This window comes from Montipora foliosa, chromosome 6, assembly GCF_036669935.1.
Source record: "Montipora foliosa isolate CH-2021 chromosome 6, ASM3666993v2, whole genome shotgun sequence".
Taxonomy (NCBI): Eukaryota; Metazoa; Cnidaria; class Anthozoa; order Scleractinia; family Acroporidae; genus Montipora; species Montipora foliosa.
The window spans coordinates 2,436,255-2,450,741 of NC_090874.1; the positions used below are offsets into that span (position 1 = coordinate 2,436,255).

General features: G+C 39.7%; 2 protein-coding genes across 3 annotated transcripts in view; one reads left to right on the plus strand and one right to left on the minus strand.

Moving 5' to 3' along the window:
• Positions 1-1,031: 1,031 nt before the first annotated feature.
• Positions 1,032-8,261, minus strand: LOC138006277 (biorientation of chromosomes in cell division protein 1-like 1). The gene is made up of 4 exons (XM_068852510.1): positions 8,106-8,261; positions 5,379-5,503; positions 4,634-4,887; positions 1,032-3,944 (listed from the first exon to the last, which is right to left on the minus strand). Exons 1-4 carry the CDS (start codon positions 8,223-8,225, stop codon positions 2,026-2,028), a joined length of 2,418 nt encoding a protein of 805 aa, XP_068708611.1. The 5' UTR covers positions 8,226-8,261; the 3' UTR covers positions 1,032-2,025.
• Positions 8,262-8,269: 8 nt separating this feature from the next.
• Positions 8,270-14,487, plus strand: part of LOC138006278 (suppressor of fused homolog) — an 8,953-nt gene continuing 2,735 nt past the window's right edge. The window contains exons 1-6 of one of the 2 annotated variants that reach the window (XM_068852511.1): positions 8,270-8,796; positions 10,004-10,138; positions 12,172-12,308; positions 13,113-13,285; positions 13,361-13,446; positions 14,446-14,487. The exon at positions 14,446-14,487 is cut by the window's right edge and continues 31 nt beyond it. In XM_068852511.1, coding sequence (XP_068708612.1) covers positions 8,663-8,796; positions 10,004-10,138; positions 12,172-12,308; positions 13,113-13,285; positions 13,361-13,446; positions 14,446-14,487 — 707 coding nt within the window. In that variant the 5' untranslated portion in view covers positions 8,270-8,662. Of the gene's footprint in view, positions 8,797-10,003; positions 10,139-11,340; positions 11,484-12,171; positions 12,309-13,112; positions 13,286-13,360; positions 13,447-14,445 lie in introns of those variants that run through there. The other variant, XM_068852512.1, reaches the window with a different exon arrangement.

Consider the following 14,487-nt stretch of genomic DNA (forward strand, 5'->3'; position numbering starts at 1 on the left):
ACTCTAAACCTTTTAAGAAACTATCTATCTGATAGAACACAGGTTACTGTATGACTGTATTTATCTGATGCAAGAATGTATGTTGATGATACTATAAACCTTACTTCTGCATCAAAACATCCCGATGAGTTAGTTGTTCTCTGACACGTGACTTAGGCAACCTTAAACAATGGCTTGATTCTAATCGCTTAAGTCTTAACGTTGCCAAAACTAAATGCTTATTCATTGGGACTGGGCACAAAATCTCGCTACTACCTAATAACTCAGATATTTGCCTTGATGGGTGAATGAAACGCTATCGCGGGGTCCTCATATCTCTGAAAGGTCTCTAACGTGCTTGCAGCTCCAAGAAGACTTAAGCAACTAAGCCCCAACCAGTGCTCATAACAATCTACAAATCTCTCATTTTACCACATCTTGATTATTGAAGTGCTGCCTGGGGTGGCATCCGTACTGGCTTAAGTAATAGACCGTATTCATAAATGGCGGCCAATTTATAATTCTTTTGTCGAAGTGCAAGTTAGCCTACCAAGCCTCGATACCATACAGTGAATTGAAAAGAATTCTTGCTCTAAAATGAGGCTTGGTAGGCTAATTTGCACGTGGACAAAAGAATTATAAATGTGACCGCCATTTATGAATAAGGTCTATAAACTCGAAAAATTACAAAACAGAGCTTCTCGCATAATAGCCGGTGCTGCCTGGGATGTAAGATCCTCTTACATTCTTTCGGAACTAAACTGGACGAGCCTCGCTGACAGACGTTCCAAATAAATGAAAACTCTTATGTTCAAAACAGTGAACGATCTACTGCATGAGCATACATTCGAAAGATTCGCGAATACTAATACTATCCATACTGATATCCATACGTGACTCAGAACTAAATCTGTTCATCCCAAGACCGAACTCAGAAGCTCCTAAAAAGAGTTTCCGTTACAGGGGTGCCATTACTTGCAACCGTCTGCTTAGCGAGGCAAAGCAGGCCACTAGTTTGAATAATTGTCTTGCATTCGTTAATTATTAATTAATTAATTAATTATTTATTTATTTAATTATTTGATCGTTATAATGTTAAATCTGACAATGGATTAGGTTATACTGTAAGACTTTTTAAGTAAATTTAAGTTGTAAGTAAATTACACTTTAAGCATTTAGGTAAATTAGATTTTTAATTTCTTAACAATTATTCCATGAGCGCGCGTTGGATATGAGTTGGCTATAACCAGTCTCATATCAAACAAGCGCGAATGGAATAATTGTTTTATTAAATTCCTTCAACTCCAAAAGTTTGGAAGTACGAAATACGAGCGAAAAAAGCGAGAAAATCCGAGCGAAATCGCAAAAAAACTTGATGAAGATGCGATGTTATGGAATACAGGGTGGTCAGACAGACGCAGGCTGATAAAAAAAAAACATCTCTTACCTTTTCGCGTACTTCTAAACGTCGAAATTGATCCAAACTTTCCACAAAAAACGTGTTTTTTTGCTCTATTCAGAGAGAAATTTCGCTTTCCAGCGAAAATAATTTCAACTTCGCAACGCTTCGCGCAATCATTTGCCATATAAGGTCAAACTAAGGTATATGAGCTGATAACCGAGATTGAGTAAACCAATCAGAGCACGAGAAATGCATTAACCGAGGTTGAGAATTAAATAAAGGCTGTTATTCTTCTATTCTTATTAGTAATCGTTGATGTAAAGCACGGCTCCATGAGAGCACTTCTTCGTGACATGGACTCCGTGATGAAATAAAGTTTTGATTTGATTTGATAACAGGCAAAAAAAAGCTTAAATCAAACCGGTTTCTTTTATTTTAGGCAAAACGCAAATATCATGCTCACGTTTGCCATCAGCTGTAACGCAATGCTATATCGAAGTAACAGCCACGGTGCTTCGCAAGCCCATTTTATAAAAGTATTGGACGTTTGTTGGTTTCAGTTATACATTAATCTTTCAATATTATCCAAAATATATCATCAAAACATATATTTGACTACCCTTATAAAAGCGAAGAAACACATCTTAGCTGGGACCATCACGGCTCCGTTTACGGGGCAAAGAAACTTCTCTCGTCCCCTCGCTACTTGGCGAGTAGCAGCGTGTTCGTTTAATTGTTCTTTGTGATCGCTTTATCTTTCCTTCCCTTCTCTCAACTGCTATACCGCTGCCGTCGCGGTGACGTGCTCTAGGACGCCTTATCTGCCCACTAGGACGATTAGTTGCACGCCGTTCATCTTTCCGAGGGCGTCCTCTTCCACGCTTTTTGGTACCAGATTTTCTCGGCCCTTTGCCAGTTTCATAGCGTGGATTTCTGGCCGTTTCATCACTATGCCGTCGTTGGCGCACTTTACGACCATCCCCATCAGACATTTCACTTTCACCTTCTTTGGTGCTTCTCCTGGAGCTTATCCTTGTGGAGCGCCGTCTGCCTGACGCCTGGTCTTCTTGCGCATGCGCAGAAAATAAATCTTGATCCTCATTTTTTCCACGTTCATCTGCCCCAGTTACACAAGCCCTTTCGCCCTCACGCTCCTCGTAAGATTCACTTGTAGAACTAATTTCTTCATCAAAAGATGACAAGTCGCTTGTGTGAACCGATGACACCTCGGAGATGTCCGATTCCCCGTCCGAAGATTCACCTGTTGAGGAAACCTCTTCAGTGATTTCTTTTAACACAGAGGAAGACTCTAAGAGGGTTCTATCAGAGGCCGATTCGTCTCTAGCTGTACTGCCATTCTGGCTGTTTGGAGAGTCTTTTTCATCTAGCATAGTCAGATTCTGAGATTCTAACATCTGGCTGTTTTCTTTACTTATGTCTCCAAACTCATTCAACGCTGGCACCTCTTCCTTGCTTTTGCTGTCTGCTGGTCTTAGCTCTTTTCTGCTGTGATCTGCAGTTGTTTCGCGTCTCGCCCCTTCACTGCTTTCCGTTTTCAAATGCTCTTTCCCTTCGCGATTGTTTTCCGCTTTTGCTTCCAATTTTACAGCTGTCTCCGATTCTTGAGGATTTCCCACTTTCTCACTGCTTTCAAATTCTTTGATTTTGTCTTCACCTACATCCTGCACCAAGGTATTTACATTACGATAGTCGACAAATTCTTCGCTTTTTTGTTCAACCTCCATTGTTTTAAGAAAGTCGCCACTCTTTTCGGCTCCGAAGGCAAGTTTTAAGGTAGGTTCTGTAGGCAGCTTTCCCGTTTGCTCTTTTTCAAGATCAGCGGTAAACTTCAGCTCCTCTTGAACTACTTCCTTCCATTGCGGCTGAAAGATGGGCTTCTCCTTGCACTCAGCTTGCGTCTTCCCCCCTACCCCCTGTTTTTCATCGACAATTTTTTCATCTTTGGCTTTAACAGCGGAACAAAAAGTGGAATCATCGATGTCATTTGTTTTCTCAACCTTCACGTCAATTGAGTTTGCAACATCAGGTTGAGAATGACTAATTTCACTTTCTGTAGAGTACTTGGTGTGAACCAAAGTTTCACAAGTTTCTTTACGTGTGCTGATATTGTCATCTGTGACATTTCCACTGTCTTCTACAATAAGGGCAACAGGAGAAGAACGTCCTCCAATTTGATAACTTCTTTCCACTTTCACTCTAGATATCCTCGTCTTTTCATCTTTTATTTTGAAAAAATTCGCGTTTGGATTTGGAGGCTCTGTGATCTGTCTGAACTCCTCTCGATTCAAGCTTTCCACCTTTGCTCTTGTTGTCTTGGTATTTGTCTCTTTAGTTTTACTACTGTCCTCAACTGTGTCCTTTTCTCTGAGGCTCGGACTGACAGATTTCCCCTCATCTGCTCTTGCAACAACACCTGGTTTTGCTTGTGCTGAATGAGTTTTCTTCGCATGATGGCCAAACTTTGATGCTGTGCCACCCTTTGGAAGTTCTTGAGATCCTAACTTCCCCTTTTCAGAACTTAGACTCTCTGATGTCTTTGAACCTACGAAATAAGAAGGATTAAAAAAATGGCATACACGATTGAATGTCATTAAAGCAAGTTAAGAACAAAGAGAGCTTGTATTTTGCATGGCAGTCAGGGGTTCTTCCAGATGTTTATGCCCTATTGTGATGACGCTAAGCAGTGACAACAAACATGCACTGTGACTGAAATGACAAGCACACACAACTTGTTGGACATTTTTGTGATTTTTGTGTGCACTCAAGTGATTCACCAGCATCGATGTGGCTCAAAAACAAAAAAAGTAAAGTTTAGGGGAGGGGGGGGGGGGAGGTCTTACCTACCAAACAATCACAATCAAGGCAAGCAGGTCTTTTGCAGTGTGGCTGCTATAACTTCAAGGTAGTCATGTGTCACTGCAATCCTCGAGTGTGAGAAGAAGACAGGCACAAGAAAAAATGGTGGTGCAAAATCTAGCTTCCTCTTTTTGCTTGCTTCTCCTTGGATCCAGATTTTGTGCTGCCACTTTTTATTGTGCTCAACTAACGAAGTGGCAAAAAGAGAGACTGCTCATAATAAACCCTTCACACTGGCAGGGAAATGATATGCAGAGGCAGAGGCTTAGATTTCTACCAGTGATACACTGGTATCCAAGCATGTTATTTGTTTAGAGTTATTTTTTCAGCATGGTAGAATTTCCTTGGCGTACAGTTTTTGCTCTTACGATGTACCTGTGCCTGATGAAGAACTGGGTACTGGAATAAGCTGACTAATATCAGATATCACTTCAGGTGTTGACAGTTTGGTCTCCTCTTTGCCATCCACCATTTTGTGTTTGCGCGGCTGTTTGTCTTGTTTCTGAGGGTTGTTCTGCATGTACAAATAGTTTTGCACAACTCCCTCAATACGAGTATGAAATGCCTTGGCTTTACTTTCAACAGCTTGTGAAATCAGTTGCTTGACACCTCGGTCTAACACATCTGATCTGTAAAAATAGCAGTACATACATTTAATAACTATAGCTTTCGTTAGCTTGGGAACAGTGCCAGTAAGGTAAACTTTTTCAAACAGCAGGTGGTTCATAAACTAGCAGCCACAATTGAGACACATTGCTTCCTGTTAATTATCACTGTGAGACATGAGACTGTATGTGATATGTATGGTTATAAAAAATTTAAATCCATTAACAGTTAGTGTCATGAAAGCAATGAGAGTCTAGCCCTCCCCGCTTCCCCCACCATGTATTGGAGTATTGGAAGTAAGTCTATTGTGTCGTTTAATGAACCCATGCAACCAGTAGAGAAGGAGGCTATTCCAATCACCGTCTCTATGAAAGCCCTGGTTCAACGTACAGTAGATTTATGTGTGTTAAGAATAATGGTTACCATTAGCCTCATTGCAAAAAAATAGAGACCCTGAGGTCGAGCTGCAAAGGTGAATGCTGTTGCCATCAGAACTTTGGAAGTTGTTACTCACTGGTTTACGTGTTTTCGTAGGCTGTCCCTAACTTGATTTTTTGGCAAAACATCGGACCATGTTTGTTTGGAGAGGAATGTTGCCACATGACTTTCTACCCTCTGCTTTAGTTGTCGATAAGATTCCTACCGGTATTTGAAAAAAAAAAAGCAATCATCAATGATTCAACAAATGGCATTTACGGCTTTTATTAAAACCTCTTTAAGGTGCCGTTGACATATTCACTTTATCCCCACTTAATGTCAACTGGATGTTTAAGGGGGGAGGGGGTAATGCCTTGGACGTTAGTGCAGTGCACTCTTGAACAGTAGCAAACTGACACTTAAATTCTACATTTTACATTGTGAACTTTTTTACTGTATCCTAATGCACCTATCAATGTTAAGCCCCAGGGTGGGGAGGGTGGGGGGGCTGACCCAGGGGAATTTGAAATTTTCATGGAAGCTAGCGTCACATTTCCCACCCCTGGGCACCTACAGACTGCCAAATTCCACCATCCCTGTGCGCCTTCGGATCATCACATTCCTGCCCTGGAGTAACTTTTTTTCATTACATTCACATTCTTGGAACACCAATGTTCTCCACTGTCAATTTCAAATTCCCTTTTAACAGCTGATGGAAATTTGCTGTGTAACACCAAACCTTTCCACCGCTCACAGTACTGAAGAACCTAACATTATCAAAACAACATGAACAACATTAACCAGCTTTTGACTAAATCAAGCTTGCACAATGATAGAGTGGAAAATTATGAATATGTAGAAATATACAAAAAGCAATCATGAAAAAAAAATAGAAAAAAAAAATTCTCATACTTGTGAACACTCCAGGAAGGACTGATAGCATTGATAGTCCTTATTTACAAAAAGACAAGACCAGGGGTGGATCTAGGGTAGAATAGAGCCCGGTTTTCAAAAAAATGAAAAGTTTCTAAGGGGGTCAGGGGGCATGCTTCCCTGGGAATTTTTTAGATTTTAACTCTCCAAAAGTCCCCTTTCCCACATTTCTGACTGACTTCAGTAGAACGGTGGAAACCAGTATGGATCCGCCCCTGAAGACGGATTCGCTTGCCTTTCTTTCACCCATGGTATCCAGAAAAATCAGGAAAACCAGAGAAGTCCCATCAACGAAGGTTGAGGATAACTCATCTCCAGGTTCTCTCCGTGTTCCAAGATGGCGGACATGTCAAATTCCCGACCATGGGGTAACGCATACGTGTCAAAATCCCTACCCAGGGGAAGGCTCTCTGAGTCAATTTCCCCCCACCCTGGGGCTTAACATTGATAGGTGCATAAAGCTCTCGCCATTTTTCTTGGGCGATGGAACAACACTTTCCTTTGCAAGACGATAGACTTTTCATACTGTAAATCAGGTATCCTGCACGTTTGGTTTCTTTCATAGTCGTTCTGAACAAGGTTAGTTGTTTTGACATCTCGCCGAACGAGGAAGAAAGCTTGTGGCATCAGAGTAGCGAAAGAGTAACACATACATGAGGGGGAAAATGGATTGCCAATGGACCACAGGGGGTAGTAACGGGGTCAAAGAGTCGCAGAGGTAACAGTGTTAGCAGAGTAGTTATTTGACATTTGCACCAAAGAACTGAACATGTACACATGTACTGTGATAAGAAGGCGCTCGGGACGTTTAGTGCGGGCTTACACCACGTACTACCCAACAGGCTTGAGGTCTGTTACAACAGGGTGTCTGACACTTGCAGAGACTGCAGACTGCAGACTGCAGACTGGCTACAAATAGTGCTGATAAACAGTATTTAAGTCTAAACAACCATTTCAAATAGCGCTGATAAACTGTATTTAAGTCTAAGAACCCATTTCAAATAGAGCTAACTGTTTTAAAATGGGTTCTTAGACTTAAATACTGTTTTCAGGTTAGGGTTAGGGTTAGGGTTAGGGTTATTAAATATTTGAAATATTTAAATATTTATAAATATTTGGGTTATTTGAAATGGGACATTCCATTTTTTATCCGCCCCCCCCCCCCCCCCCCCTATGGAAGGCATTTTTCCGACAGGTCCCTTTTGCTCTGAAATCAGATTCCGACAGGTCCCTTTCACCTCTGAAGTTAGATTCCAACAGGCCCCTTTTACTCTGAAGCTTGATTCCGACAGGCCCGTTTTTGTATAGAACAAAGACTCCCGATTCCGACCCCCTAAACTGGAGCAGAAAATCCAGATTCCGACAGGGTCCTTCTTGACATTTCAAAAAAATGCCTTCCATAGGGGGGGTGCGGATAAAAAAATGGAATGTCCCAATGGGTTCTTAGACTTAAATACTGTTTATCAGCGCTATTTGTAGCCAGTCTGCAGATGTCAGACACAACAACACGGGGGCTAGCGATTCTGGCTTTTCCTTTGAATACTGTATTTAGAAGGGGATACAAATAGGATCAATAGGAAAACGCAGTTGTGCAGGTAGGAGTTTTTGTTTATGAAGTTCTCGCCAAGTTCTTAAAGCTGTCAATTTTATTGATACCGGTCGTTGACCTCTCCCTGTAGTAAAGGAGTTAGGACAATGTGCGAGTCAGCAAGCCGGGGAGGGGGGGGGGGAGGGGAGAGGGGGGTCTGACCTAAACGTCCAGTTGACTTTAAGTGGGGATAAAGTGAATATGTCGACGGCCCCTAACAACACACAATCATTGAAATTAAAAGGTTAGACTATTTGCAAAACAAGATGTTGCTATAAATACCAATTTGATCCATAAACCAACCTTTTGTTCTAGTTCTTCAATACAGTCACGTCTAAACTGGTCAAAGATGCCCTGTGATTTCACATGTTCAACGATTTGACGCACTATTTGATCAAGTTGCGCTGGAGGTTCAGCCGCCATCTTGAACCCAAGAATCGTAAAGCTCGACCCAGTCTCTTTCGTGAAACTGGAATGTTGAAAAAAATATATATATTCATGTTTGCCAAACAGAAGTGCTCTGTTTGTATGAACTCTTTCGTAGAGAAAACACGAAGGGAGACTCAATGAATATAGAGATGGTTGCGTCTTTTTGTTGTTTAGTTTTGTGATTCAAATGATTGACGCGGGAAGTTAACTTGACAGCCATCACTCGAGTCGATCATTCTCTTGCTTTGGGACAAGGACAAATTCTAGATCTCTTTTTGTGAGGTTCGTTCTTTTCAGAGAAGTGAATTTGATATCTATGCGATTGAAGCAGTGGAAAATCAATTTTGTTTACCAACTGAAGAGGAAAGCAGATTAGTGATCGGACTTAACGGGGCGTCAGTAAAACAGAGTTGAAAGAAGCGATCGTCATCATGTCGGGGGGATATCGAATGCCAATGCCTGCACCTCCTACTCCTCGTGGTTTGGAAGCTATTTACTCTACTTTGAGACAAATATACCCTGACCAACCAAACCCTTTACAAGTTACTGCACTAGTTAAGTATTGGTGAGTGTTTGTTTTTATTCTGCATTAGGTTAAACCTTGTCAATGATGAACAGTGTTTCCGTTTCTACGCACAGGCCGCGGTTAGAGTTACGATGTGTTGAGATTTTTTCACTATGGGACGAGGTGATATTTGAATACAAATTGAAAAATCGACTTTTCAGTGCTGGTACTGCCCTGGGAGATTGATAGTTTTGTTACACACACACTGCCGCAAAGGTCACACTGTTCTTGTAATGTTGATATATTTGTAAATAGTGCAAAATACTGGAAAGGAAGGGAAAGGAAAGGAACTTTATTTAAGTGTCTAGTCGTTCTTGTGCTGGAGCACTAATTGGGGACACTGTAAACTGAAATTAACAATTAACACAAATCGAGTCAAATGTTGGTTTTTGAGGGGAGGGGAAACCGGAGTACCCCGAGAAAAGCTCTCAGTGCAGAGTAGAGAACCAACAAACTCAACCCACATATGGTGCCGAGTCTGGGAATCAAATCCAATCCACATTGGTGTAAGGCGAGTGCTCTCACCACTACGCTACCCCTGCACCCTGACCACGTAAAAAAAAACGTCACATAGAGTTTAGCGTCATTGAGTGTATTCTTGGGTGTTAAAACGCCAAATAAACATTGCTGACACAGTGGCTCTCAGAAATGAGCCAAGCTATGAATTCCCTTGAAATTGTGCACAAACTCTTTGAAAATCGCAAGATCAAAGGAAGCTGTCTGGTTCAGGCCCCCCTTCAAAAAATGATTTTGGCAGCCCTTTTATCTTATCCTGGGATTGTAGGGGGAGAGAATTCAGTGGCAGGCGTGAGGTGATGTTGCTTTAATCCTGTGACTCCCAAGCCAGCCTGAAATGGCCATACTTAGTATTTTACTCTGTCTAACGCCGGACTATTTTACTCGTCAATGGGGAACCCCTGGGAGTCAATGGATTAACATGGAATGATGCCCTGTGGCACGGTTGTATATACTGCACAAGGTGGATTTAAACTGTTGGTAATGAGCATATATATATGAGGCCTTAATAATTTGTTGGTTACGATATTGAATATTAATTTCTGGAGGTGGTAGGGGCCATCATCTCTTAACATGGAGACTACCTACAGTATTTATTTTCGTCATGCTTATGTTTAGACTGTTTTCCACACCACCCTATAGATTCATTTTGATGTATGACACTGAGGCCATAGACCCTTTTCCTTTCTAGGCTTGGTGGCCCTGATCCACTAGATTTCATCAGTATGTTCAATAACCCAGGAAGTCCAATGGATGGTATTCCATCACACTGGCATTATATCTCATCTGGACTGTCAGATCTTCATGGTGATGGGCGAGTGCATGAGTAAGGAACATAAGATATTTTTTGTGCTTTTATATTGTTGTCACTGGTAACACATTTACTTTGGCCCATAATGTCATATAGTTTTTGTACGTGTGTCAGTGGTACTCTTGCTCTTCACATGGATCATAAAATAATATATATAATAATATTGAAAGTTTGAGGCCATGATTTACAGAACATGTACAACCATGGAACTTAGAAGAAGGAGGTGGGAAGTCAGAGGCACCATTGGACATCAGAGTTAACGTCAGAGCTCAAAATAAAGGGAATTCCAGGTTGTCCCTGTTTCAAAAGCTGGGCAACTAATCCCGTAAATTTGGTTGCCTTGATAAATGCTTGGTTGCAAGAACATTAGGAAACCCCCTACGATGTATGCCATGTTGAGTGTTGGATGGGTATCCCATAGTTCTAAGGGTGCATCCTGTGCATGTGGCTTTTTGGGTGTTACCACGACAGAACTGATTAATTGATTGATTTCCAGAAATGCACAAAACTTTGATTGACATTTTTTATCCCTTGAATTTTTAGGTTTATCACATAGAATTCCAGGAAAGATTAAAAACGCTGTTTACCGTTTGGAAATATCTGCATTAGTTCCAGAGATATTTAAGTTTGAAGAATGTGTAAAATATGCAAATGAGAGGACTAATGTTGTCATTCACTCAACCAAATATAACATCAAGTATGTAAATAAAGCTATTTCGGTCAATTCGCAGGAGAGACCATTGAAACTTGGTATAGGCCAATTTTAAAAACTTGAATATCTCTGGAACAAAAAGAGTTCTTTGAAAATGGTAAAAAAGATTCTTCTCGTAGAGACTACAAGCTTATGTCTTAAAATGGCTTAGATAGAAAAGACGTGATTTTCATCATAGTAGCACTTTATTAAGTGGAACAGGCTTAAGTTTCAGTTTAGTTAAAACCACATTTTTAAAAGAAGTCAGTCAACCCCTAACCAGTTTCAGTACAGTTTAATTAAGTTTACCAGTTTCAGCAGCATTGATTTGTTCAGTCTCAAGAGTTTGTAGTTTTCGGAAACCTGCCACAGAAATCAAATAGTTATTATAATGCAGTCTGTATCATCATTGTAAATAAAACATTGATTATCTAATTCATGGTCTCTTCCGTAAGTCGTCGATTTTCCAGCTGTCCTTTGGGGGAGTCTGGGTTCAAATTTTAGCATTTTCGATCTCTGTTGCCTACATCTTTGTGATATTATCTCTTGCATTTTCCTATCTGAAAATTCTTTGTAAAAGCCACAGTTATTCAAAACACAGGAAAACGCTCAGCTACGGCAAAATTAAGTATTGTTGACTTCATATCAAACATTGGCGATGGAAAGCTGGTAAGTGGTTCAGGCGCTGCTTATGTAATTAAGTTTTTCTTTTTGGCTAGTTTGTCTGTTTTTTTTTTCTTTGAACAACCAGGCTTTTCATTTTGCCAAAAACTGTTTGCCCGATAAACTTTCTGGTCATCTTTGATGAACAAACGACTGCTAATCTCGAGCACTGTAACATTATTTCTAAGATCTGGCTTGACTGTAAATATAGCCATAAGGCAAGTGGTTTGCTTCTGGACTGTTGGGATGCTTGATTCACATAGTTATTGTCAGAAAAGTACACAGCGGACAATCCGATGGGGTATAAGATAATTATGGCCTTAAACAAAGCAATGAACAATCTTGAACTGTATCATTTGTAACCATAGTTGTTTGAAAATATAATATGTGTTAAAAAACGTATCTAATCCGATTTTAAAAAATTAGTTATATATAGATAAAAAAACTAGTCTTAAACTGAATTTTTGGTTGCAACTGCAGCCTTCTTCAGGGTAAAATATGCAGTTCTGAGTGTGAGTTTGTCATTTAAATGAACTTTATCGTTTCCCCTGGGGTTTCATCAAGGTTTTGTAAACAGAAGACAATGGGTTTCATTCATTCACTGCATTCTTGTCTTTTGTAGAGTGCTTTGATTCCCGGAAAATTCTTTTGTGTCAGTTGTTAACATTATTTTTTATGCGTCTTGTTTAAACAGGGTAGGCAGGCGCGAAAGTCCAAGTGGGTTTGGCTTTGAGCTCACATTTCGTTTGAAAAAGCAGGTTGGTGAGTCTTCACCCCCCAGCTGGCCAGCAGAATTACTGCAGTCTCTTGCGCGCTATGTTTTTCGAACAGGTAGAATAAGATTTACTTTCTTAGTTAGTTTTGCTAAGTTCAGGTCAATTTATAATCTTTCCTTTTTAAAATGGTTGATGTTTTATCTTGTACAATAATGTAGGTATAACAAATGTGTATATCTCCTTTGGCAAAAGGCATACATGTATGTAGGATGTAGTACGGACAAGTCTACACTCTGTCTTCATAAAGACTGTAAACCCACAGCTGGGTGCTTTGCCGGGTTTGCAAGTCCTCTATAAAACATTGACATTGTTTCAAAGTACTAACTTTTCTCTACAAACCGAACCTTACCACTCAAACCCCAAACATTGAAACTAATCAACACAACAAGCAGTGTGATTTACATGTGGATGCCCCCCTTCATTTCCCCAAAATCAACCAGAATTAAAAAAAAAAACAAAAAAAAAATAATAATAATAGTAATAATAATAATAATAATAATAATAGTAGTAATAATAATAATAATAATAATAATAGTAATAATAATAATAATAGGGACCTTTAGATCACAGGACGGCTACGTGTACGAGTTTTCCGTTCTGATGGGCAAAAGGCATATGATATCATGCTCATGCTCATGCTCAATACGGAAAACTCTAAGTTGTCCTCATCCTACTATGATAATCTAAAGGTCCCTATTATTATTATTAGTATTAATCAAGTTTGTAAAATGTGGGTAACTATTTCATAATTTGACCTTCTTCTTTCTTTTTTCCTTAGACAGTTACACAAAATAATGTGAAGCTTTAAATGTCACTATGTATAAATAGATAAATTGTATTTTAAACTCACTTTTTGTAGAAAATGCTCTATATAGTGGAGACCATGTTTCTTGGCACTTACCTTTGGATCAAACTCCTTCTGCTGCTGGACAGTACAACTGCAACCCATCACACATTCAACACATGCTAATGGTCGATGACCCTCAGCTACCACTAGTTACAAGTCCCTTAGGATCAGTACGTTTTATCCAGGTTGGTCTTTAATTTTCAGTGAGTATTATTTGATGTCAAAATGTTTTGGTTTTTGATAGAAACCTTTCTTCACAGGCAGTTGGAATTTGTACTGAAGAACTGCAAGCAGCTCAACATTGGAATGGCCCATCTGTGTTGGATCTCCTGCGGAAAGTACCCCCGTATGTCTGAATTCAATGTCTAATAATCCAGCTTGAGTAACGTATGGTAAAGCTCAGGGAAGACTTATTATTAATCTTATTTAACTCAAATTGCCTTGGTGGGGGGAGGGGGGGACTTTCATATGAAAGGGGCGTTGATGCTCGTCATCTCACCTTAGGGGTGTAAATTTCAGATTTTGGTCTCATTTAGGGTGTTCTTGGCAAAACACCATGAAGGTCTCGTTAATGGTTTTAAGTTTGCACTCGAAGAAATATAAAAAAATGTATATATTTATTATGTTTTAGATATGGTCTGGTCCAAAAATGCTTGCCACACCAGATTGTTCTCCTTAAGGGTTTAATTCGAAATTTCTGATGAGCTTCCCTCTGCCCCTTGGGTCAAATGGTCACTCCTTGTCAGGGCTTCTCAGGGCCAAAATGAAACTGAAGATACAGTAGAAACAAACTGTGCATTGTAATTGAAGACTCTAAGCTGGGATTACCCTGAACAACTGCAGCTGGTTGCTGCACAGTAGTTTATAGCTCGTTGAGTCTCTAGGAAGTTTATAAGTTGAAGGGCTGCGTGCATGAAATTAAAGTCATAACTAGTCTTTATGTTCTGCATAATTTGCTTACTGCTCAACAGTTGGCTATTACTTAACAATAATAATAATGATAATGATGATGATGATAATAATAATAATAATAATAATAATAATAATAATAACCAATTATTGGTAACTTATAAAGCGCATCTTAACATGATGTGATGATCCTGAAGATGCACCATAAGTAATGTTTAAAAAAACCAGCAGCAGTGTTTTATTGGGTTTAAATAACCATGCATGTAAAATAGTAAATAAGTTTATAAAAAGAAATTAAAAGTATGTAAATGCATCAAAAGATCAGGAACAAACATTGCTTGTAATGGCCAGCATCCATTCCTACAGTTAAATAGAAAATTGTTCCTGTTTCCTCCACAAAGGGTGAGGGTTTGTTGATTTTCTCTTTATTTGTCAGTGCTGGTGGACCATGGCTAATAACAGACATGGACAGAATTGA

What these genes read in the sequence shown, in the direction of transcription:
- LOC138006277 (XM_068852510.1), bottom strand. Translation starts at nt 8,225, where the DNA reads ATGGCGGCTGAACCTCCAGCGCAACTTGATCAAATAGTGCGTCAAATC. An exon ending in CTACGAAAACACGTAAACCA is followed by an intron (nt 4,888 to 5,378) that starts GTGAGTAACAAC and finishes CTATTTTTACAG; the next exon opens with ATCAGATGTGTTAGACCGAG. An exon ending in CAGTTCTTCATCAGGCACAG is followed by an intron (nt 3,945 to 4,633) that starts GTACATCGTAAG and finishes CTTATTTCGTAG; the next exon opens with GTTCAAAGACATCAGAGAGT.